This window comes from Caenorhabditis elegans, chromosome X, assembly GCF_000002985.6.
Source record: "Caenorhabditis elegans chromosome X".
In the NCBI taxonomy this organism is placed as follows: Eukaryota; Metazoa; Nematoda; class Chromadorea; order Rhabditida; family Rhabditidae; genus Caenorhabditis; species Caenorhabditis elegans.
In genome coordinates, this window is record NC_003284.9 from 4,946,124 (window position 1) to 4,969,370 (window position 23,247).

General features: G+C 36.9%; 4 protein-coding genes and 2 non-coding genes across 9 annotated transcripts; 3 read left to right on the forward strand and 3 right to left on the reverse strand.

Annotated features, from left to right (window-relative positions):
• Nucleotides 1-1,925: 1,925 nt before the first annotated feature.
• Nucleotides 1,926-9,235, forward strand: tyra-3 (G-protein coupled receptors family 1 profile domain-containing protein; the record flags this gene model as incomplete). Of its 3 annotated transcripts, none has more annotated exons than NM_001029633.6 (11): nucleotides 1,926-1,998; nucleotides 5,704-5,934; nucleotides 5,985-6,171; nucleotides 6,951-7,080; nucleotides 7,453-7,797; nucleotides 7,887-7,979; nucleotides 8,028-8,133; nucleotides 8,247-8,459; nucleotides 8,517-8,631; nucleotides 8,687-8,817; nucleotides 8,870-9,211. In NM_001029633.6, the coding sequence occupies 11 exons, from the start codon at nucleotides 1,996-1,998 to the stop codon at nucleotides 9,008-9,010; spliced, it is 1,695 nt and encodes a 564-aa protein (NP_001024804.1). The 3 variants fall into 3 exon arrangements, with proteins under 3 accessions (NP_001024804.1, NP_001024805.1, NP_001041275.1); NM_001029634.3 differs by lacking the exon at nucleotides 1,926-1,998 and adding an exon at nucleotides 4,083-4,294 and having other exon boundaries at nucleotides 8,870-9,235; NM_001047810.5 differs by lacking the exons at nucleotides 1,926-1,998; nucleotides 5,704-5,934 and having other exon boundaries at nucleotides 5,988-6,171; nucleotides 8,870-9,010.
• On the forward strand, nucleotides 3,830-3,964 carry M03F4.11. The gene has a single exon (NR_070970.1). It is a non-coding gene; the product is annotated as an Unclassified non-coding RNA M03F4.11 (non-coding RNA).
• On the reverse strand, nucleotides 3,936-4,076 carry M03F4.9. Its single transcript, NR_070971.1, has one exon. It is a non-coding gene; the product is annotated as an Unclassified non-coding RNA M03F4.9 (non-coding RNA).
• A 1,970-nt stretch (nucleotides 9,236-11,205) lies between the features above and the next one.
• Nucleotides 11,206-11,295, reverse strand: M03F4.4 (uncharacterized protein; the record flags this gene model as incomplete). The annotated part of the gene is made up of 1 exon (NM_001375026.1): nucleotides 11,206-11,295. One exon carries the CDS (start codon nucleotides 11,293-11,295, stop codon nucleotides 11,206-11,208), a length of 90 nt encoding a protein of 29 aa, NP_001362044.1.
• A 3,202-nt stretch (nucleotides 11,296-14,497) lies between these two features.
• act-4 lies at nucleotides 14,498-18,290 on the forward strand (the record flags this gene model as incomplete). 2 transcript variants are annotated; one of them, NM_076440.8, is made up of 4 exons in its annotated part: nucleotides 14,498-14,595; nucleotides 16,677-17,411; nucleotides 17,468-17,646; nucleotides 17,702-18,290. In NM_076440.8, the coding sequence occupies 4 exons, from the start codon at nucleotides 14,539-14,541 to the stop codon at nucleotides 17,859-17,861; spliced, it is 1,131 nt and encodes a 376-aa protein (NP_508841.1). The 2 variants fall into 2 exon arrangements, with proteins under 2 accessions (NP_508841.1, NP_001368079.1); NM_001380958.1 differs by lacking the exon at nucleotides 14,498-14,595 and having other exon boundaries at nucleotides 16,752-17,411; nucleotides 17,702-17,861.
• Nucleotides 18,290-23,205, reverse strand: M03F4.6 (EB domain-containing protein). Its single transcript, NM_076442.7, has 11 exons — nucleotides 23,117-23,205; nucleotides 21,999-22,136; nucleotides 21,759-21,872; nucleotides 21,627-21,708; nucleotides 20,986-21,077; nucleotides 20,674-20,938; nucleotides 20,515-20,629; nucleotides 20,160-20,225; nucleotides 20,026-20,106; nucleotides 19,879-19,980; nucleotides 18,290-18,487 (listed from the first exon to the last, which is right to left on the reverse strand). Exons 1-11 carry the CDS (start codon nucleotides 23,196-23,198, stop codon nucleotides 18,383-18,385), a joined length of 1,242 nt encoding a protein of 413 aa, NP_508843.1. The 5' UTR covers nucleotides 23,199-23,205; the 3' UTR covers nucleotides 18,290-18,382.
• Nucleotides 23,206-23,247: the final 42 nt, after the last annotated feature.

Sequence of the window (23,247 nt, forward strand, 5' to 3'; positions counted from 1 at the left end):
AATTATAATACGCCAACTTTAGTAACAAAACTGCATTCAAACAATTCACTTATTTTATCTCCTTCTATTTTTGCTCACTTTGCTTCTTTTCCCTGCCTAGCTAACAGAAAAGTGAACACGAGAAATGCTGAATTGAAAAAGGGGGAATTCCGACATCGTTCCTTCTTACTTGAAAATGGAAATGAGATGGAGTGACGAATGCCATTAAAAGTAATCTGTGCTAAATGACAAATGGAAGTGTTACATACTAAGATGCTCCTTGTCTTCGTTTTCGTCTACTGATGGCGTTTGATGCTTGAGCGATTTTTATATATGTTTCATGTTATAAATATAATACTGCTATGTCCTCTGATTTTCACAGTTCACAACATTTTGATACTTCAAAAATCGTTTGATTTGTAGAGATTTAATTTGAAAAGATAACATCAGCTTGTACAATATTTGTTGCACATTTTTTAAAAATCGTACACCTTTAAATTTTGAGATTTTGAAAAACTTTAAACATTGAAAATTTGAATATTATTGATGGAGTCGGGAGTTAAGTTTAAACGTTTTTTAACAGTCCAACATAACCCAAAAATCTAAATAAAACACTGCAAAAATGTGTTGACTTCTCAAGATTTTCAGTAAAAATTTTGGTAAATTTTCAAATTTGATTTTTTGAAGAATAGAATTTTCTGAGCATTGCCCACTTGCGCTACTATCTTTGATTTTAAAAATTTCAATTCTTTTAAATCAATCTTTCATTTGGTATTAGAAAAGCCGACTGAACGGAAAACTCATTTTATCAAGTAAATGTTTAGTAAAAATTAGCAATTATTAAGTTTTTTAAAAGATAATTTTGACTTTCAACAAAAAATGTTTTGTATTTAAATTATGTTTGAAGTACTGGTATTTGAACATTGATAAAACTAAATCTTGCAAAATCTATCTGACGAAAATTCACCTTTGACATTGTTTTATTTTTTCTGAAATACAGTATTACCCTTTTTCAAATTGTCATGTATTGTTTTTTCACAGAAACTTTTATTTTTTGTTGTTTGCCTCTTTTTTTTCCGTCAATATTGCTTGATATGTACGTCTGTCTACATGTAGAAAAGTTATCTTTCCCGCCGTTTGCCAATGGGGCAAGAAGATCAATTTAACTATGTACATTAATGCATTAGCTAACTTTTTCCGGTGATGCTGCACTCAATAAGATTAAATTTTGTCATTTCAATTTGTTAAAGATGTCCTTTTCCTTAAGAATTTGCTATTTCTATAAATTTTCCGCTAGCTATTTCTTTATTTCTTCCAGTCTTTCAAGAAAGTTTTTTGTTAGTCTAGAATTGCTTTTCGATGTATTCTTCTGCAAAATTGAACGATTCTTGAGAACACTGTTGAATGCAAAAGTAAGAACACAAGATGTTCCATAGAAATAAAATAAAATAATGAAAAGATTTTTTTCAGAGGTTTTCTCGTCCACTTCATCAAAACTCGTTCTTTTCATAAACGTTGCTTTGTTTTTTGCCTGTGCACATACTATTGTTTTCTTCATAAAGTTGGTATAACAAAAAAAAGTTCTAAACTTGTTATAAGTTGTCACGCACTATTCTTCTTACCCATTTCTATCACAAAATGTGCATTTTATGAAGTTTGAAAATGAAAATCTTATTGATTCTAGGAAACTATGCTCTGATCTTGTTTTTATTTTATAATAAGGCTTTCCTATTGTTCCAGATACGCTCCATATCGCTTGTAAGCTTTGATTTCTTTCTGTTCTTCATTCCTTTTTGTTCATTTCTCAAATTCTTGAATGGTCTGTTCGTTTCAATATAATCCTACTCGATGACATCAGTTTTTTTTCCGCGTTCACCTTTTGTTCCAACTCTCTTTTTTCGCTTTGTTTTTACAATATTTTCACTCGAAAATTGAACCAATTTCAGAACCATCACCATAATCCCACTTGCAAATAGCAGCAGTATTCTCAGAAATCTACACGGAGACAATTTTCTTATGGTGGGTTGAAAATATTTTATTTTAATTATTAGTAACAGGAAGATAAGAAATATGTAAAAAATTTCTTCTATTAGTTTGAAAACTTGGGAATTGTTAGAGGGTCTTGTTATCATCTTACAATTAGTCCTAAAAATCTTAACAGGTTCTAAATGTAAAAATGGCTCTAACGTTCTATGAATTTTTTTTCTCAGTTATACAGTTACTTGTGTATTTTGTGTCCTTATTTTGAAAGTAAATTTTTAAATTGTTGAAAATAAAAACGTCTAGAATATTCTTGTATTTTTAGACTTGAAGCATATATTTTTCCTAATTGTAAGTAGTGAGAATCCATAATGTTTTTAATTCAAATAAAGAAATGGATACCAATTTTTTTTATTTTTAAAATAAAGATAAAAAATGCAAAAATTCTATTATTATCATACACTTTGCACCTAAATTCGTGTTTTGCAATTTGCAACAGCTTTTTCCAACGGATAAGTATTTTTTTTCATAAAACCTGAAAGGGAAATGAATAATTGTGGTTAACTTTTGAAAATCTATAACTGGTAGGCTAACAGGCTAGTACATAGTTTGGTGATCTTTTCTTCCACATTTAAATTACATGAACTTTCTTGTCATTTTTCATTTTTCATTTTTCATTAGTCATTTTTGTACTACACCTTTTCTACAAATAGAATTAGTGATGCACGTAACCAATTTAAAAAACTCGCTATATCAAATATTTTTGAGATAAAATGAGATGTGTCTCTTTGTTTTCTTTCTCACACTCAACTTGTCACAACATATTTCCAGCTGAATTGAAAGTTGAGTAAGCCTTTTGTACATCATGATATCATATCGAAAAATGCATATCTTATACGTACCAAAAACAATATGTTTCATATCAAGTTTCCAATACTATAGTTTCTGTTCTTCTTATTTTACCCACTTTTATCTTTCATCTTACTTTTCTCAAATTCGAAATTCAAAAAAAAATTTCAAATTGTCTACATTTCTTGGTGAATCTGTCAATTCACCAAAACTTTGACTGGAAATGCCAACAAAATCTGAAAAATCTTTCGAGCGTTATATTAAGATAGTCGAGCATATTTTACTATTAGAACCTTTTAGTTTGAAAACTTTCGTTAATTTCCGTAATCCTTTGTACTCTGTTGTCTGATTTTTTGCAGACGGCTATTTTGAAAATCTGAAGAAGGGTTTAGCAACCATGGGAAGTTATTTCCAAAACCAGCACCACTCGTTTTCAACTTACTCCTCCGTCTTTTTCTGACACGACGAGCGAGAGGCCAGGTGAAACTTTTAAAATTTCCCCTATAATTGAGTGTGACCGTATACAACTTCTTCCCGGTTTTTGAAATATTTTCCCAATGGGTTTTATGAATGTTTTTAGTTATGGAGAAATACAGTGCAAAATTTTCCAAAATTATCTGAAAATTTTCGTGTATTTCCTTTCCATTCAAGACATCCGGATGTGTTTTTTTTTGTCAGCCGTTTAGTTGATAGTCGTTTTCTGAATCAACACAGCGTCTCATCTCACATGATCATCCACTTTCTCATCTATCTCCTCTCCTCATGCACTTTTTTCTCAATTTGCCCCACAACCGAAACAACTCCTCTCCACAGCAAGCTCACCAAATAATCCGGGGACATCGTCTTCTGGTTGCGCACCAAAAAATGCGTGTTTTCCGTTTTTTCGCTTCATAAACACCATTCGGAACCAATTGCTCTTCGTGACACCCTACCCACAACTCACTGGGAGTTGGAGCAAAAGTAGGGCAAAATCATTAAACATAGAACATGAACACAACACTATTCTCGATAATTGATGAAAAACAATTGAAGAGTTGTTCAAAGAAAAGAAAACTGAAAGCTTCCTAAAAACATCATATTGGGGACGCAGTTTATTTTGGAGTTTTTGCGTACATATATAAAATGTGTGATTGCAAGCGTAAAATATATTATAATGGGTTGAGCTGTGCTCCCTCTCTCTCTCTCTCTTTCCTTCTTTGCCTCTGAAAGCACATGGGCCCCGCCTACTTAGCCGCAGCTCTAAGCCTTACGAGGGCGAGAATCACTCGGACGAGTAGAATTGCCAGATACCTCTGCTTCCCTAATTCGTGTTGAACCTTTTATATATCGAGTTGACAGTACTATACGTACAAAACTAATATTTTGATAGTCCAATGACTACAACCTGACATCTTGCTTCATGGCTATTTGGTGGTGGTTTGAAATTTTGTCTGCTAAAAGTGATTTTGAAAGTATTATGGCTTGGAGCGTGTTTATTTACATCCAGGTAAGAGTTCTAATAGTTCTCAGGAAAAATTCAAAATCTCGGAGGTTCCTAGAAAAATTGTGGTGATTTCTGGCCAGTCTGTTTTTCGCAATTCCAAGCTTTGGCTGACCTAGTTCCGGTTCTAAATTGCAAAACGAGTGATGTTTCTGTTTCTGTTTCAAAGAGCATTATTTTTTCTTTAATGTTGTACATAGTAACTTTTTCTTGCTTTCCGCCTGAGCTTACTCATTTTTAGCTAATTAGGCTATTGGATCATCTGCTTTCTCAGGTTTCATCTGAAAAATAATAAGACGACACATTTTTTTGTTGAAGATTTTTGGTCAATGAGGTTTCTTAAAACATAAATATTTGAAAAACAAAAACACAAAACTTATTTCAGCATTTATTTATTAACATTTTATAGCTCTACATAACAAATGCTTCATTTCCATATTGTATTTCATTTTTTAAAGTTGAAGTAACGACTCTGGTTTTTCTTTTATTTTATAATATTAAAAATTGCCCCAAAATTCGAATTTATTAACAATACTTATCAAAAATGCCTCAAAAAGTTTTTATGATGGCTTGAAATTGCGTAAAACCCATGTATCAGTTGAAGCGGCCTAAAATTGATTTTTATATAATTTTGCTCTTTTTTCATCAAGTATCTACGTTGGTTTAGATACATTTAAACACATATGATAGGTAGAATAGGTAACCAAATTTAGTCCAATCAGCCTATGAGTACCTAAAATAAAGTAATATTTGGAGATAAGCAACCAAAATATTCAACATTAGACAGTTAGTAAAACAGTTAACTTCTTGCCGCTGAGTCATGAAGAAAGTTGTATTAGTTTAAGAATTTAGCTGAAATTGAGATAAACAATTTTCGAAAAGTTTTTGACAGCGAAACCGTTAGTTCTCTTCACCCCCTCACAATAGAAAAACATATATAACACAAGTACCGTTTGTAAGTTTTCAATTTCCTGTTCCCAAAAAGGTACTTCTCAGAAACAATTAGTACTTCAACTAACTCGCCTTTTTTGACATCTTGAAATTGCGTGGAGCAAACGATGAGGTAGGAATGGGTGAATGTGTGACGCGAGTCCACTTCCTGTGGAGGCACTAGAAACGATTTCGATTCCAATTTGTGTTGTGTGCTGTTGGTGCTCTCTCTAACATTCACCTTATCCTTCTTCTTTTCTGCTCCAAACTCTTTTCACTTTTCTCGCACTTACTTTTTGTCCTCATCTCCCTACACTCCATACCGTCTACGTCCACTTCCTAATTAAAAGGCTACGCGCGTGGGATAATAAGAGATGAGGTCCAATTAAAGAAAGAAAGACGGCGCGTTTCGCAAGTGAAGCTCGTTCCTATCCTGAAGCGCAAACATTCCCAACTTTCAACAATTTAACACCCAATTATTGCAGGCGGCGCTTGGCGGCTCGCTTTGGACGAGTATTTCGACGCCAGAAGGATCGGTCAGTTTGCCGTCCAGCACGACTGCCACAATTACATCCACAACGGTCACACCCGTCTGGGTGGCTTCAAAGAACAGTATTCCATTTGCTGACACATTAGGCTCGAACTCTCCACTTTCTGAATATTTACCGGTCAAGCTATGTCTGGGTATACACGATGTATTTATTGCATTATTTCTGGTGAGTATCTTTTAAAATAATTTCTTAAAAACCTTTTTAAAAACTTGCAGGTAATGCTAATTCTGCTAACAATATTTGGTAATATTCTGGTGGTTCTCTCGGTGGTTGTTTACAAACGAATGAGAACGTTCACAAATATATTGCTCACTTCTCTAGCCACAGCCGACTTGCTTGTCGGGCTCATAGTTATGCCTATGTCACTTTTGGACCTTTTGCATAATCATCGATGGCCGCTTGGTACGTTCAGACAAGAAAGATGAGATTAGACTTGAAAATAGGAAGTGATGTGTGTATAGATATGTCAAAATAGCAACATTTTCGGGAAGTGCAATTGGTCAACTTTAATCAATTAATTCTCGATAATTTGTAGACTCTGTGAGAGCTAAAAGTAACAAATTAATATTTTAAAGCTGCCTTTCGCTTTGATTTTATGGAGTATCAAAATTAAACCGCATAATATAATAATATAAACAGTTTTTAACAAAAGATTTACAGACTCAAAATGTGCCCACAGTCACTATTTTTGTAATGACTCTTCTCGAAAATGTTCTGAAACAGTTCACGGGTTTGAAAAATTGGTTTATTTTAACTAAAACCCCTGTCGGAATTTAACATTTACTGTCAATGTTTTGCCTATTTTGATAATGTATTTTTCTTTATATCTTAGATATATGTAGATACATTTTAAACCGATAGGTAATTGTTTTCGGCTTAACATGCATTTAAGTTTATGAATAAACAAGAGAAAAGCGGATAAAGTTGGCCATATATGCAAACTTTAACTAATTGTTTACCAGTTCCAAATTAGAGATTTTGACTGAAACATTTTTCAAACTTAAAAAAATAATTTTTCAAAATTTTGAAACCCCATAAGAAATTTTTGTGAAAATGTTTTACAGTTTCACAAAATATCGTTTGAACATATTATAGTCTACAAAATCAAAAATCCCAGAACCGAAACCCATTTTTTGATTGCCAGTATCATCAATTTTTTATATTTCTTATTTTATTTTCAGGTCGATTTCTATGTCGAATGTGGGCCACATCGGATGTTCTTCTATGCACAGCTAGTATTCTCAATCTCTGTGTTATCAGTCTCGATCGCTATTTTGCAATAACATCACCGCTCAAATACCCGAGAACAAGGTAGTCTTTTGTTTTCTTTTCTCCCCGCCCTCCCCCCATCGTCGTTTTTTCCAATCGAGCTCTTGTTCTTGTAAGAGTGCGCGGGTAAAAAAACGAGTGAAAAATAAAATAAAAAAGAAGGAGAAAAAAGGAAAATCAAAAAGAAAAACAGATGAGGCGGACGCGGCCCAATATCACGCTTCACTGGTCCTGCCAATCTAAAATTAACTCGATAAACGGACTCTTCTCCCCACTCGGCAACAATAAGAAATTCTCCGCCATTGAATGTTGCTGTGCGGAGGATCTTTTGTTTTTATTTTATTTCTGGATGTGAACTTATATAACAAAACAATAAGGAAATGAGAGACACCGGAACTAAAAAATTGATTTCAGATCTCGGAAAATGGCAGCAGGACTTTTAACAGCTGTTTGGGCAATTTCATTCGTAGTCTGCAGCCCGCCATGGGTAATTCCAAGTTGGAATTTATTTATCGACAACAATAACAATACGGGATCAAGTGAAGATTTCAAGTGCGCATATTCTCCATCAGTTGCGTATCGGATATACAGTGCTCTTGGGAGCTTTTACCTTCCACTACTTGTCATGCTATTTGTTTATTTCAAAATATTCCGTGTAGCTTCTGAACGCGAAGCTCTCATGAGGCAATCCGTCGGCACATGTCGGCTCAGCAATCGACTTACCAAAACTCAGCAGAAAAATCAAAGGAACAATTTAAGGTGAGCTTGACTAGGCCAGACACCTACTTGAAATGCATGAAGCTCTACCACATCCGGTTTATTTCTCTTCAATTTTCTTCCTTTTGCAGAACTGCAAGTGCACCTCACTCACGTACACGAGTTCAAGTCAATCACAATTGCGGTCGAGTTAACTACTCGGTTAGACCGGTGGAATATGCAAAGTGAGGAAGGATTTAAATGGCTAATTTTTAAAGTTATAAAACTTCCAGCCGAGTTGAGAATTCATTAAAGCCAAGCCACGAGAGATTTGACTCCACAGACTGCGAGGATTCCCCGCCGAATGGGGATAGTTTAGAAGCAGGAACTACGTGCAATGTAATAAGTTTTTTTCATTTTTCCTTCTCTTTAAAATTATAATTGAGTCGTCATGTGATGACTCTTTATGAATCGGATTTCATTCCTAATGAGCCAACACTTTTCCTTTTTAGATCTCCATGTCCCTGGTGACCAACTCGCCTCCAAATGGATTACAAAAAGAGGCTAAAAACTCAATGGAGCGAGAATGTCATTCGCTGGCTGACATTGTCAACAGCGCGGACACTCCTGTGCGGAAGAACACCGAAGTCGGCGTAGCTCCGTCGTTGAGCAAAAGAGCCAGACAATGCAACGCGAGGCTGCAGCCTAATAACTTACTTCAAAAGGTTCGGAAACAGGCGAAAGCAAAAAGAAAACAGGAAAACTCAATTGTTTCGTTTCAGGCTCACGAGCATTATCAAATTAACGGTCCCGGCAAAGCTGTTCGTGGCTCGAAAGAAAAAATGGTGTATATGAGAGAACGAAAGGCACTGAAAACTATAGGAATCGTGGTTTTAGGTAAGTTTTTTGCACATATATGAGAATTTCTGAGGGACTAACTTTCAACTTACAGGATTCATTATCTGCTGGATGCCATTTTTCATTATGTACCTAGTAGAAGTTTTCATTTCGGATCCAGTCGCCGAATCACCAATTTATAGAATCACTTCTGAGTTCTTCCTGTGGCTTGGGTACTCCAATTCGGTAAATTACAATAAAATATCGTAAAAATTTGCAGTAACTAGAAATTTTCCAGGTTCTCAACCCCATCATTTACACCATGTATAATGGAGATTTCCGGCGGTGCTTCCGCGATCTTCTCTCCTTCGGATGCGTTCAACATCATAGGCGTACGATGAGCGTCAAGAAACTTCATCAGCAATCGACAATATTCTAAAACTTAATCAATTTCTAGTTTAAAAAGTACTACTGGGTTCTCCCCCCGATCTCATTTGTATTGAAAATTCCCTTCCAAAAATCCAAACGGTTCAAATTGAACTTCAATTGTTCTTTATTCTAAACCAAGTTTAATTGCGAGTTGATTTCCCCTCTCCCGTTTTTCTTTCTTTTACCAAACAGATTTTTTATAAAACAATAATATCAACAAAAAAAAACTATGTTTTGTTTTCTCTGTTTTTGCGGCAAGTTCGACACAATTTGCGACTTTTTGCTTCCGTTGAAAGTTGTATTTATCCCTTGAATACCTACCACTATTGTCTGTTGTGAAAACAGGCAGAGAAACACTCATTTTAAGATTAATAGGGCACGTTGAAAAACAACACATCAATCGTAGCATATGACTTGGATTATTGCAAAGAATAGGCTTGTTTTTTTTGTGAATTCAGGAAATTTTTTTGTTTAGAAGGCATTAAATTGCTTTCGAAATTTTTCGGGTGAAACTTTTTTCAAACAACCGGGATTAAAAGCTTTCCCAAAATTTTGTCATTGGTAATAAAATATTAGAATTATCCGGTTTTTCTTTGGAAATGCCAAATTCTGACCTAGTTCAAAGCATTCTAAAAATATGCACTATGGCGAAACTTGACCGAAACTTCTGGGTGGTCATACAAAATCAAATTTAAACTTGTTGGAAAACGTTCTCAGGGTGATTGTGTTATCTCAAAGTTATAGGAAGCACAAATATGATTTAAAAAATTAAACATTTATCGAAATTAGAGTATTGACAGTTACAAAATGTAATACAAATCATACAAACATGGAGTTATGAAAGTGGAATTTTATTTAAAAAATTTCTGTTTTTTTAACAGTAATTGCAATTGTTCAGATAAAGTTTCAAAATTTTGTCGCTCACGTTTTTGTTAGACGGCAGTAAGTTAGAAAAATCGGAAAAAAATACCATCACTTGAATCAGATGTATATCGGTCCCACGCTAGACAAAAAAAATTGCCAAATCATAAGGTAAAGCTCAGGAATTTCTCGAGATTTCAAAGATTGAAATATAGTGTCAGCAATGAAATATTGAAACCTATCTGAGTTTCACTTACCTAGTTGGCAATTTTTATATTTGGCTTGATTACAGAAATACAGCATCTACTTCCCTCTTAATGTATTTCACAATATTTTTCCGTTACTAACTTAAAAATGGTACCAATACCACACTGTATTTTGAAATATTAAAATGTGCAGTTAAACTAGCAGAAATTTTTTAAAAATTACTCCTAAAGTAAACTTGCTTTTTTCAAAAACTACTTGTGACACTGTAAAATAATTTAAAATTTTCAAAAGTTTAAATTCTCCAAAAATCCGCCAATTTAAAGTATTTTGACTAAATTTTTTAAAACTTAATTTAATGTATATAATGTGGTTATTTTGTGTGTCTACATATTGTTTAAGCATAGCATGCGCAATTATGGTAATCAATAAAGTTTTGGTTTTTGAAATCATAGTATTGGGGGTACTGTAAGGGCACGGTAAGAGTACTGTAGAACTACGTAGCTTGAATAAAAGTTTCAGCTGAAGAACTCCTTGCCCGCGCCGGAGGTTCAAAAATGAGAAAGTTTTTGTGATTTTTGTACTTTGTCGGTTTTGAATCAATCTCTCCCCACATCAAAAAAGCGTTTGAAAACAACGCATTCTTATTTACCTTTTTTTAAAGCATATTATGGAAAAAATTTTATTTCACCTGACATTAAAATAATCGTAGAAGATGGAATTTTGGAAAATTCGCAGTTGTCATTTTTTATGATCGTGTGACTCAATTGTTTGGTGCTCTAAATATTCAGTGATCGTCGTGTGATTTGATGTGATGCATTAGTTTGAATACAAAATGAAAAATCTGCAAAATTTGAAACCCTCATCATTTTTTTCCAAACTATAAACATTCTCAATTTGCCACAACACTAAGTTGTTTACTGCCCACCACGACAACATTCATAAATGTGACGGACCAAGCGTCTGCATGATGGATGGTTGAAGTTGATCGTTTGATTGTTTTCCAGGTGATGGGCTTCATGATAAACCCTTTGATTATTGCCAGAGCCCCTCCTCGAACAATGGGATATTTTTTTGGTCCACTGTTGCCGGGCCCCAAGATCCCGAAGCGTTTACGACACCCACCATCACTCCTATTTACTACCGTGCCTGTGGAGAAGAAGAAGAAGAAATGTAATGAGGAAGAGTGTTAAAAGAGGAGCAGGAGGCGATCTTGTGGAGACGAAACATTCGGAGTGGCAGGAGGACGGCGGCGACAAGAGCATTACACACATTGGCAAATAGCAAAAAGATTGCAAGTTGTGAGGAGATTGAGAGATGCCGTGCTGCTGATCGGAGACGATTTCTTGGAAACTCCCCGGGTGCCTGCAAGATACTCTGTGATAGTGGATAGGGAGACAGACGGCAAAAGACATACAATAGATCAAGAAAGACGGAGAGCTGCTCCCGACCAACCAATTTTTCAAGTAACCCCTCGTTTGGATCACTTTTTCAAACGAACACCACCAAGGCAAATTGGTTCCAGAAATCGGAAGAGATCAAATAAAAATAAACTATTAAAAGTACAAGCAACCTTTCATAATCGCTACATTTCTTAAATAAGGTATGGCTAACACCCTTGGCCGACACAATCTCCATCTCTAGAGTTGAAATGCGACGAGCGGGGGTAAATGAGAAACCTGTAATTATGGTGTCAATTGTCGGTGCATCTTATTTTTTATCTACGTTTGGGAATCAAGTCAACCGGGGAATCTGACCCCTTCCGTTTGGTCACCCTCTTCTTCTTGTGTTTCTCGATGCCAGAAATATATCTCTTCCTGCTTTTCCTGATCAAAAAACTAGGAACAGGTACAATCACGTCGAAAATCGGCAGCCACATGCTCGTCAGTGTAATTTATATTCAAAATGGCAAGTGTTGTAGTTTGTTGGACAAAAATGTACGGGAAAAAATGAGATGGTCGTTAAATCCGTCTTCAAACAGTCAAACAGTGTGGTTCGGGAAGGACACTTTTACTGTAGTTTTCGGAGCAATGTTAAGCTTCAAAGTTAGCGTTGAGACAATAATACATAAGATAATTAAACTCTATGATGTTAGATGTAGTGAAGTTTAATTTGGTATAACTTATTTGACGATGTTCATTAAAAATGTTTTCACATCCTTAAGAAACACTTGGAGTAGTACCCTTTTGTTTCAAAATGATGATATATGTATGTGTTTAATTGTGGAAATTTTTAGCCAAAATGTTGATCAGTTGCCAAGCTTTTCACAATTAGGTTTTTGGGAAGTTTGAAGCATATCATCTTTGCAGGATTTTTTGGGCAATTTACTAAACTATTAGTAACAACAAGTAACAAAAACTAAGTGATTGCCATTTTTAGATTGCAAGTACACATTTTTCAATGATTGTATGAAAATTTACTATTTGTGTTGAATCTGGACGTTACTCTACCTTTAAGTGTTTGAAAAATTTTCAAATTTCTAGATTTATTGTGGGACAATGTTTGCAAAGTTGAAATTTTTCTTGTCTAAAATCTTGTAAAAATTTGAAATTTCCAAATATTTCAGATTAATTTGAATTTCTCTAAAACATCAACCCCATTAAAATGATACTTAAGGCTCAGTAACTGAAAGTTGGCAATTTCTTGACATTTTCAATTTTTGTCTCGCACCTCTGATATACATTGGTGATCATAAAAGTTCAGACTTTTCATAAACCTTGGGAATTTTGACATTGTGTTAGTGTAAACTCAAGCTGCGGTGTTCAAAATTTTCCAGTTTACCAATTCTGAGAAAGTCTGAAACGAGCACACACACACACACACACACAATGTGCTCTTAAGAATGAAGAGTAGACAGCAAGTGTGTATAAACATGCCATAGTGTATTGAAAGAACCTATAGTGCATTTGTGCTTTATGGTGGGCATGAAGTGATGTCATCTGATCCCTTGTTGGGTCAATCGTTCTCACAAAAAAAAGCTGTGGAACACATTCGTAAACAGAACGTCGATGCCCCCCGTTTCTGAATCATCAGTGACATTTTACTTCATTTCTAAACATAACATTTCCTTTTTTTTGCCTTCCGTCATTGTTTCTCATATTTTTCTATACGACGATTACTCATCAAAAGAGGACACGCTTCATGTTTTGTAACGAAATGGAAAACTATTTTTTTGTTCTTATTCGGGAAAAGTTGGATGTGAAACATTGGGAGAACACCGCGCACGGTTGAGGGGGGGGGGGGGGGGGGAAGAGGAAACCAATTTGACCACTATGTTTTGAAAAAAAAAGAATCTCAATGAGTTTTCTGGGTGATACTAATTAAATTGCGAACCCATTTAATCAGGTCCCTCTTTCTCGGCACTTTGTTCGTTTTCTTCGCAACCAATAAAACTGGACCCCGAGAGGTAACATGTTGTTGATGGTTCCTGATGATGCTCCGCTCTTCCCGCTTCTCATCTCCCCCGCATTGTGCAGTTGAAAGCAAAACTTGCAGTGTAACACCGAGAAAGCAGGGCAGCTAATTCAATGGAAACAATTCAAACTTTTTGGAGAAAAAAAATCTAAACCCTCTCGCTCAAAGATTATATTCCGGCGGAATACAGAAAAAAAAAACAAATTGTTGAATCATATAAATTCAAAAATCGAACATGTGACAATATCCAAGAATAGAAATTGATGACTAATACAATTTTCAGAAATTTTGCTTTGTTGTGATTTGAAACAAAATCATTTTCAGATATACTTTGAAGTACAAAAAGTGTTGAAAACATGAGGAATTTTCCTTTAACACTGGCACGTCATGCTCCACTTTGACAAAATACGTGTCAAATTTTTTTCTACATTTGAACATTGAATCATTTCTTAATAAAACTAGAGACCATCGATATATTGGAAAATACGGTTCCTTCATTACCAACTTACAGTTAAAAAACCTCGCTTTTCCTGATATTGATGACAAAAAGATTAATTCTAGATTCGAATATATCACTAAGTATGGCAAGAAAAGAGTTCTGAGAACATCTTTAGTCTGCAGTGCCACGACGTCTGCAATTGTTTTGCAACATTAAAATCTTACGGTTCCTTATCAAATTATCCCTTAAAAACCGAACGGCCGTTCGCTTTTCACTGACCAATTTCATAATTACAAAACATTTTTAGGCGTTTTTCTCACGTTGCGCTCTGCCGAACGCCTCATCTTCGAGGCGGGAAGGCGCGACGCGGTCCCCCAATTCAAATTTTCCAGGACACCACCACCACACTGTTTTTCCCTCCGTGTCCCGCCCTTCCGAGGACCGTCTGTCGGATGGCCGCTCTCCAGTATTCCCTCAATCCCTCATTCGGTTGGGCGGGGCCAGCCGACCAATGGCAAAGAGCGGCGCGGACGCGTCGCGTGCAGCAGTATAAATAGGCCACGAGAGGCAGAGTTGTGCACTGGTTTTTCACTAGGCACCCGCTTTCAGTTCCCAAAAAAATGTGTGACGACGAGGTTGCCGCTCTTGTGGTGGACAATGGATCCGGAATGTGCAAGGTGAGTTGATAACATTTGAATAATTCTAATTAGGGACAAAGGTTTAAAACAATATTATGCAATCTTAACTGCTCTAGAAACATTTGAATATAAGATTTAGAAATTTTGGAAAATTTTATTTTGTTAGTTTTAACTGCGCTTATTCCAACTCCATGTCTCAAATTTACTTTTCATTTGGGTTTAAAATTTCCAACAACCTAGGAATAATTCCATTGCATTGTATAAAAAGTTGTTTCCCTGCCGCATAAGGATTTTGAATTTCTATTCCTTCTCAACGTTTCGATTTGCATTGTTTCGCAAATAATTATGGCAACAGTTGTAGTAGTAGTGGGTGGTGATTCATATCGTCCGTCAACACCTGCGCGCGGTCACTCGCTCCCTCCCATTTTCAAATCTGGCGCCACGCGCCCCTTTTTCATCCCACTGGGAGAATATGTAAGGGGGGGGAAGAAAAAAGGAATCGTCGCAAGGATATGTTTTTAGTGTATGTAGAGTATTGTTGGAGAGGGGCCAACCCGACCCCGACCCGATGCGCATTTGCAATGGTGTGTGAGGAGAGGCCGTCCGTTGAGGGAACGTCCGCGACGTTTCCTTCGTACAATGGGATATATCACGACCAGCCAACAGTAGTGTAATGCACATTCCGAGAGGGCAGTGGCAATAGTTGAATAGAGATTTCGCCAGTAGATTAGCAACCCCATAAGATAGAAAGAGAGGCAAACCATTCAACAAGAACAGCGATTTTTTTCGTCGTCAAAAGCCAGTAGTTTTTTGTCTATCCACGACGGGTATCTTTATTTGCAACCACCTCACTTTGCAATCCTCATTAAGTATAATTTGGGAACGAAGAAGCGCAACGCGAACATCAATTATCCGCACCACCCTCAATAGTGCTACTTGGCTAATTTGTGGCCCTAGGAAACAAGATGTGTGTGAGTGTCTGAGAGTGTGAGATTCCGATGGTATTGGCGAACCCTTCCCGGATTTATTTATATATATGTGTCAGAAAAGAGGCTGCCGCTAATCGCTAATCTTGACAGTGTGTTGGTCAAGTGTGCCCTTGTATCCTCCTCGCATCACTGTATGCAGGGCGGCGGTTTCCCTCCATTCGGCCTCTCTTGTTGAATGACTACCACCACGCCAACAGCCGAACGGATGGGAGACGGATAGGACACAAGAAGGGACGGACGGACTGTCAAGGCCAAGAAATGCCACCTTTTGTCAATCCTCACTATATTGATTGATAGAAATGAATATGCGCAATCTAGACATGAGAGTCCGATTGAGGCCAAGTAGTAGGAGGCGAAAAGTGCGATTAGGATGAACGGGGAGAGAGTAAGTGACCGGGATAGGATTGTACAAATGCAATGGTCATCAGGGACTTTCATCATCAAAATGTCCCCCTTCCCATTCTAATTCAATTTTCCACAATTTCCATTTGAAATCAAAAAACTGACACGCTCACATCTGGTGCTCTTGGTGTGTAGACGATGACTCAATGCATTTCGAAATCTGTCTTAGTGCCCGAATGCCCCGCTTCTCAGTGCTGCTGATGGCCTCCCATTCGCCCCGTTTCCTATCTCATTATTCAACAGCGCAATTGGATTGCGAAATGGATCTGAGTGGGTAAAAAAAAACGGGGCCAGTGGCAGCAGCAGGCCCCTGCGACCAACACGGGGGTAAGCGAGCGCTGGGCACACTCTCTCACACACACACACACACACACACACACACACACACAAACACAGAGAGACATACACACATCTGTTGAGCGTTGTCGCCGCTCACCACACACCAAAGCGTTCTCGGAAAAAGTACTTCATTCGATATCAACCGTGAACTAGAGGAGTAGAGCGAGAGAGGGCATTTTGAGAATAGGGGAATGGGCCTTTTGTGTTTGCACTGCTCTCGCTCGTGCGCGGACTCACTGCGCTCTGCCAAATCTCGACCGAATTCTCGCCGCAACCTTCTCTCTTTGCAATGTAAATATAATGGACATTCTTGAAAGACCTAACGAGAGTATTCATTTCTTATCTAGGGGTCATCATGGGATATATTGAAACAAAAATTGATAATTTCAGGCCGGATTCGCCGGAGACGATGCTCCACGCGCTGTCTTCCCATCCATCGTTGGACGCCCAAGACATCAAGGTGTGATGGTCGGTATGGGACAGAAGGACTCCTACGTCGGAGACGAAGCCCAGTCCAAGAGAGGTATCCTTACCCTCAAGTACCCAATTGAGCACGGAATCGTCACCAACTGGGACGATATGGAGAAGATCTGGCATCACACCTTCTACAACGAGCTCCGTGTTGCCCCAGAAGAGCATCCAGTCCTCCTCACTGAGGCTCCACTCAATCCAAAGGCCAACAGAGAAAAGATGACCCAAATCATGTTCGAGACCTTCAACACCCCAGCCATGTACGTCGCCATCCAGGCCGTGCTCTCCCTCTACGCTTCCGGACGTACCACCGGAGTCGTCCTCGACTCTGGAGATGGTGTCACCCACACCGTCCCAATCTACGAAGGATATGCCCTCCCACACGCCATCCTCCGTCTCGATCTTGCCGGACGTGATCTTACTGACTACCTCATGAAGATCCTCACTGAGCGCGGTTACTCCTTCACCACCACCGCTGAACGCGAGATTGTCCGTGACATCAAGGAGAAGCTCTGCTATGTCGCCCTCGACTTCGAGCAAGAAATGGCCACCGCTGCCTCCTCATCTTCCCTCGAGAAGTCCTACGAACTTCCTGACGGACAGGTCATCACCGTTGGAAACGAGCGTTTCCGTTGCCCAGAGGCTCTCTTCCAGGTAAGAAAATATTTGCACCTCTAGCTAAACATAAAATTAATTCCTATTCATTTCAGCCATCCTTCTTGGGTATGGAGTCTGCCGGAATCCACGAGACTTCTTACAACTCCATCATGAAGTGCGACATTGATATCCGTAAGGACTTGTACGCCAACACCGTCCTTTCCGGAGGAACCACCATGTACCCAGGAATCGCCGATCGTATGCAGAAGGAAATCACCGCTCTTGCCCCATCGTAAGTTTAACTTAAATGGATTTCAAGAACTAATATTTACTTTCTATTTTTTCAGCACCATGAAGATCAAGATCATCGCCCCACCAGAGCGCAAGTACTCCGTCTGGATCGGAGGATCCATCCTCGCCTCCCTCTCCACCTTCCAACAGATGTGGATCTCCAAGCAAGAGTACGACGAGTCCGGCCCATCGATTGTCCACCGCAAGTGCTTCTAAATTTTTTGCCCCTTCCACCCACAACGCTCAAAAGAAGTTCGTATTATCCCGCAACCCATCCAGACCATCCTTTTACATTTTTTTTATTTTCTCTTTTTTTTTTCTTCACCCTCTCCGTGTACATTGCTAGTAATAGTTCCAACTTCTCTAGCCGACTGCATTATGCTTCCCATTCTCACCCAAATCTTCATTGGTAACTTCTCTTGTATTTGTTCAATACTATTCCGGTAGTAATCTAGGCATGTATAACTAGGTTCTCTGTGTATCTTTGGTTTGAAGTTGAGGTTTAATGCAATCACTTTTGTTGTTGTACCCTATTACTGCCGATGACCCCCATTTTCTCATTACAAAATTGACATTTTAAACCATTTTTTCTCTGAATCATGCTCATTATTTGAGCCACATTCATAATAAAGCTTTTAATAAGACAAATTGATCAAGTTTATCTAATGTAAAAAATACAAATAAAGAAAATTCAACCCGGAGGAGAGATGAAGTGAGTAGCTGTTACGGAACACAGATTATTTGCCTTGTTTGTTTCCGAAGATGTCTCCGACGCGGTCCAAAATTGAGCCAATACTGAGCGGATCATCTGGATTTGTGCAACGGACTCCTAGTAGTTGATCCTGTAATTTAGAAGGTGAGTTTTTTTAAACTAAAACAACAAATCTTAGAAAAATATGTTGTTTTTTGAGTTTAAAATAAGAATTGAACACAAAATGTACAACAAAAATTAAAAAAATTCATGGAATTCTTGATCCGCTTTTATGATTAGTGTCTCATTTTGTTTTACTCAAGTATGTTATTAAAAATATATCATACAATGTTTGAAAAAATATTTTTAACGGAAAAAAACAGGATATGGACGCAGCCTATTATTCATTTTCTACAAGTCGAAACATTGCCACATGAATATAGCATTTTTATAAAATAAATAAGGTATCTAATTAAAGTGAATCACAAATACAAAAAATCAATAATTGGTTCTGCCCGTGTCTTGGCTTTCCATATGTTTTGTCATTAAATTTTCTTTGGCTCCTAGTATTTTATTTTTGTTCTTGATTCCTAGGGGGTCCATGATTGAAAAATAAAAAATCAGACAAGAAATCCCAGACGCGCATGTGTGGAAATTACTAAAAATTAAAGTACATTTTGAATGTGAATAATATGTATTGAAAATTTGAAAAAATCTCTTAAAAATTTGGAAAACCAGCTCAAAAATTGTAGTTTAAGACTGAATTTTCGCGCAGATTTTTTTGTTTCTAGATTGTTTTTAAAAAAGTTAGCTTTGGTTTACAATTGTTCACAAAGTTTTTTTTTTTAAATATATGTCTCAAAAAATTCCTAATCTATAGAAAATGAAGAAAATAAACATAAGTTCCTTTGCGAAAACTTTATTTATGGCAGTGGCAGTGTCAGTAATTTCCCCACATCTACTACTTTTTCTGTGTTCAAAATTACAGTATGACCTGTAAAATTTTACAATCCGAATCGTATGAGAATTTTTTTTTGAACTAAAACAAAGTTTTCAAAGTTCAATGTTCCAGAAAGCTTGGAATTGGAATTCATTTAATTTTCAATTGAACCTTTGAAAAGTCCAACATCCGTCTCTTTGTTTCCTGCCTCAATATCATCAGATATTCATAAATCTTTTTTTTTCGCTGCGAAACCTTTCCCCCCTCCTCCTCCTTCTTTTATTGTTGGTAAGAATCAATCATATCCAGCGGCTCTTTCTATTGAAATGCATCGAAACGCTTGGAATGATTGATGATTGAGAATTTTGAAATTGTATGACAGAACGTTCTAGTGGTGGTGCTGATTTTTGATTGTTTTGCCTCTATTGGAGAAGTAGAAGTGGAAGAGAAGGGAAGAGGAAAGGATGAGTGATGATGCAAATTTGTGGAGCTCCTTGGCATTGTAACATTACGATAAGAAGCTGCGGACCTCCCTCCCTTCTCCAACAATTCACAAATGAAACAATAAAACAAAAGGCCCCGGGAACCACGATCTGACTCACTTTGACTTGTTTGTACCCGCATCTACATTGACAGGTTCCAAAGCGACATTCTGCTGATTGAATGCACTGCTTGTTCGAATAGCAGCGGGCACCGAGTTGTACCTGAAAATCAAAAAATTACACAAAAAAATCTGGCAATTTTCTCACTTTTGCCAGGCATCTATCGTTACTAGCGACTTCTTCGAGGGTACAGTCTTTGGTGCACGTTAAGAATCTCTCGTCGTTATTCTGGAATAATTTGTGATTTTTGGGAATTTGAGAAAAAACAATTTGCTGCGAACCTCGTGATATCCAAGTTTGCATTGACAAGAGCCTAGCGTGCAGGACATTGTGATTCCTCCCTCGCACTGAAAATTCAAAATTTAGATGAAAATATGATATTTGTAGTATACATATTTTTAAAAAATATATAAAAAATATAAAATGTATATAAATATAAAATGCTTTTGCTGAAATTCGGCTTCTCATACAATTTCTCAACAATTTTTAAGCTTCAATAGACTAACTATGGTTGTAAAATACAGTGTTTCAGACTCCTCAAACATTTTTTGCATCCTTTTCAGAAGTTTGGTTGTGTAGCTTGGTTTTTAAAGCCATTTAAAAACCGTTATTCCTCCTTTGAGCATGTTCACCAACCTGCTGATCAATTTGACAAGGATCACCTCTATGAGCAATTGAAAGGCACTGTCCGTTCACATAGAGGGGTGTCGGATCACGACATGGTCTGGGACAACACAGCGACGATTTCCATCTGAATACAAACTCTAGAAACATTTTCCACCCCTCTCAACATACCCTGGCTCACTGACAGTGAAGCAGAAGTGAGTGAGTGGTCTGCATTTTGAGTCTGGAGATGCTCCCGCGTCACACGACTGACTCAAATCCGGCTCTCCATATGGACACCGTAGCCGACAACAATGACCCACATATGGGCTGCCATACGTGACGCATCGATAGCCTAATGGGCAGCTATCGGTGTTGGCGGCGTTCTCAAGCATATCAATGTCGTTGATGAACAGCCGACGGCATGTTTGACGAGGATGCATCCCATCGGGACATGCTGAAATGAATTGGGAATTGGCTTTGTGTAGGGTAGAATTGACCAACTAGCGTGACAGAATCCCCGTTCAGTATCTCTCGTTGTTCCAGGAGCACACAAACATGTTCCAGCAATGCAGGCGTTAAATGGGTCGACGCATCTGTAAATGAATAGATGAAGTAGCGTCATTGATATTTATACCTAAATACACTCTGAAACTTTTCAAAATAGTTTTTTTTTTCAATTTTCAAATGCCGACCAGTAATCCTACAAAATCAGTCAGAGCCGCAAGTTCTCCCAATGTTTTTCATCAAAATTTAGTAGAAGACTATAAAACATAGTTTTCATATCAATTCAAGCAACAGGAAAAATGCTCAAAAATTGTCTGAAAGTTGGGATTTTCAGTGCAATAATTTGTGGGATTTTTTTCAGTCAGTTTACATTTTTCTAACAATTTCTAAGCGTCTTTCGAACTATTTCAACTAAAATAAAAAATAATTTTCAACTGAATTAAATATTTAGACTTACTCGATCACTAAATTTTGAAGAAAAATATTAACATAATCCCACTCTTGCTTTTCTTTTTGTAGAACACCCCCTGCTTCAATTCAAGTAATTTGCCAGTTTTTCATGTTTTAGACCAATTCTAGTTGACCTTCACAATTTCAATATCTAGGTATATTGTTTTATAACTATTTTTCTCACTCACTGGCTGTCTTTCTCACACGGTTGCTGATAATGGGCAACACGAGTGCATTCGACGCCATAAAGCTGCTGACCAACTGGACACACTGAAAATCCACTCATCCTTCACAAATCTTTAGACATCAGCTTCACTTACGAACAACGCATTTTCCGTCAACAATACTACCACCCCAGCACTCGCATTTACCATCTCTGCACAATAAGGGAGGCTTGCAATCGCGTTGACAGGAATCTCCGATTTTGGCGGGTGCTGAAAGCAAAAGCTAATTTATACAACAAGAGGCAAAAGACCGGTTCGGTTCGGTGAATCATTTGAGAACTGTAAGAAGTCTAAAACCAAAGAGACAAAAAAAAACGAGGAAAATTATGATGTCACCTAATCGGCAAATTGTCGTTCGTTCATCGATGTCGTATTCTTCAAAGTTTGTGGGGCAGGTACATCGGGAGTTTCTGCACACTGAGTTCATTCCATAGCATTCTTCATCAAATAGGCAGTCACTTCCAATAAGCTTTTCTGAAAAAAATAAACATATTTTTGTTGAAGTGTGGGGGACTGAGAAAACTGCTTTCCTATCTATAAATTATGATAGTTCAATCATATTAAAGGTTACGTAGTATAATCTAGCATGGCCAAATATCATGATAAAAAACTTCTAAAAGATTTTGAATTGTTCAAAATTTTTGATCAAAGTTTCCAAAAATGTGAACTTTTTGAGTAAATTTAAGAATTGCTACAGATTGAATATCCTGGGTAAGAATATAAAACTCGTAGGAAAATAATTTAAATGTAATTTTGAAAAAATCAAAACATTTTTGGAAAGTTTTACTATGACATTTGGGCATTGTACAACTGAAGGAGCGGCTTTTTAACGACTGATGTTTTTTTTTGAATATTCGAAAGCTTTTGATTCATGTTTTCGAGCCTAATTGCATTGTTAAATTATTAATTTCTAGGTTAAAAAAAAACAGCTCTAAACTAAACAAAAAAAAAAGACATTTTCAGACACTTCCTGAAGATTTTTCATTTCCATCATTTCAGTGCAATTTAGAGTTTTCTTTTAGTCTGGTAAACTAGCTGATTGGCTTGAATTTCAATTTATTTGAAGCCAATTTTGAATTTTTCAACGAATTCACTAAATCAATAGAACAACATGTAACCATTGTTATGTCAAATGACCTTAAAAATTTGCAAGTTGTTTTTACAGTTCAAGAGTACTTTTCAAAAACTACATACACTGCCTTCAAACAAAAATAAGCCATGATACAATTTGGAAATATTAAATAGAAATTCTGAAAATAAGCGATTTTAGGATTTCAAAACTTTATTATTTCGTTATTTAATTGTAATAAAGTTAGAATTTTTCTGAAATTTTCACAAATTATAGGCATTATTCAAATATATAATAAGAAAAATTTTCAATTCCAAGAACCAGTATACATGTATTAGCTCAATGTTTCATACAACTACGATATAAAACATTCAAATTGACTCACGTGCACACGGAACATCGAACGCTAAAGCTAATCGATCAATAATCAGAAACAAGAATAACACTTGGATGAATGGGCTATGCATTACTATGGCGAAGAAAAATTAGGACAGAACCGATTTGAAGATTTCCCTG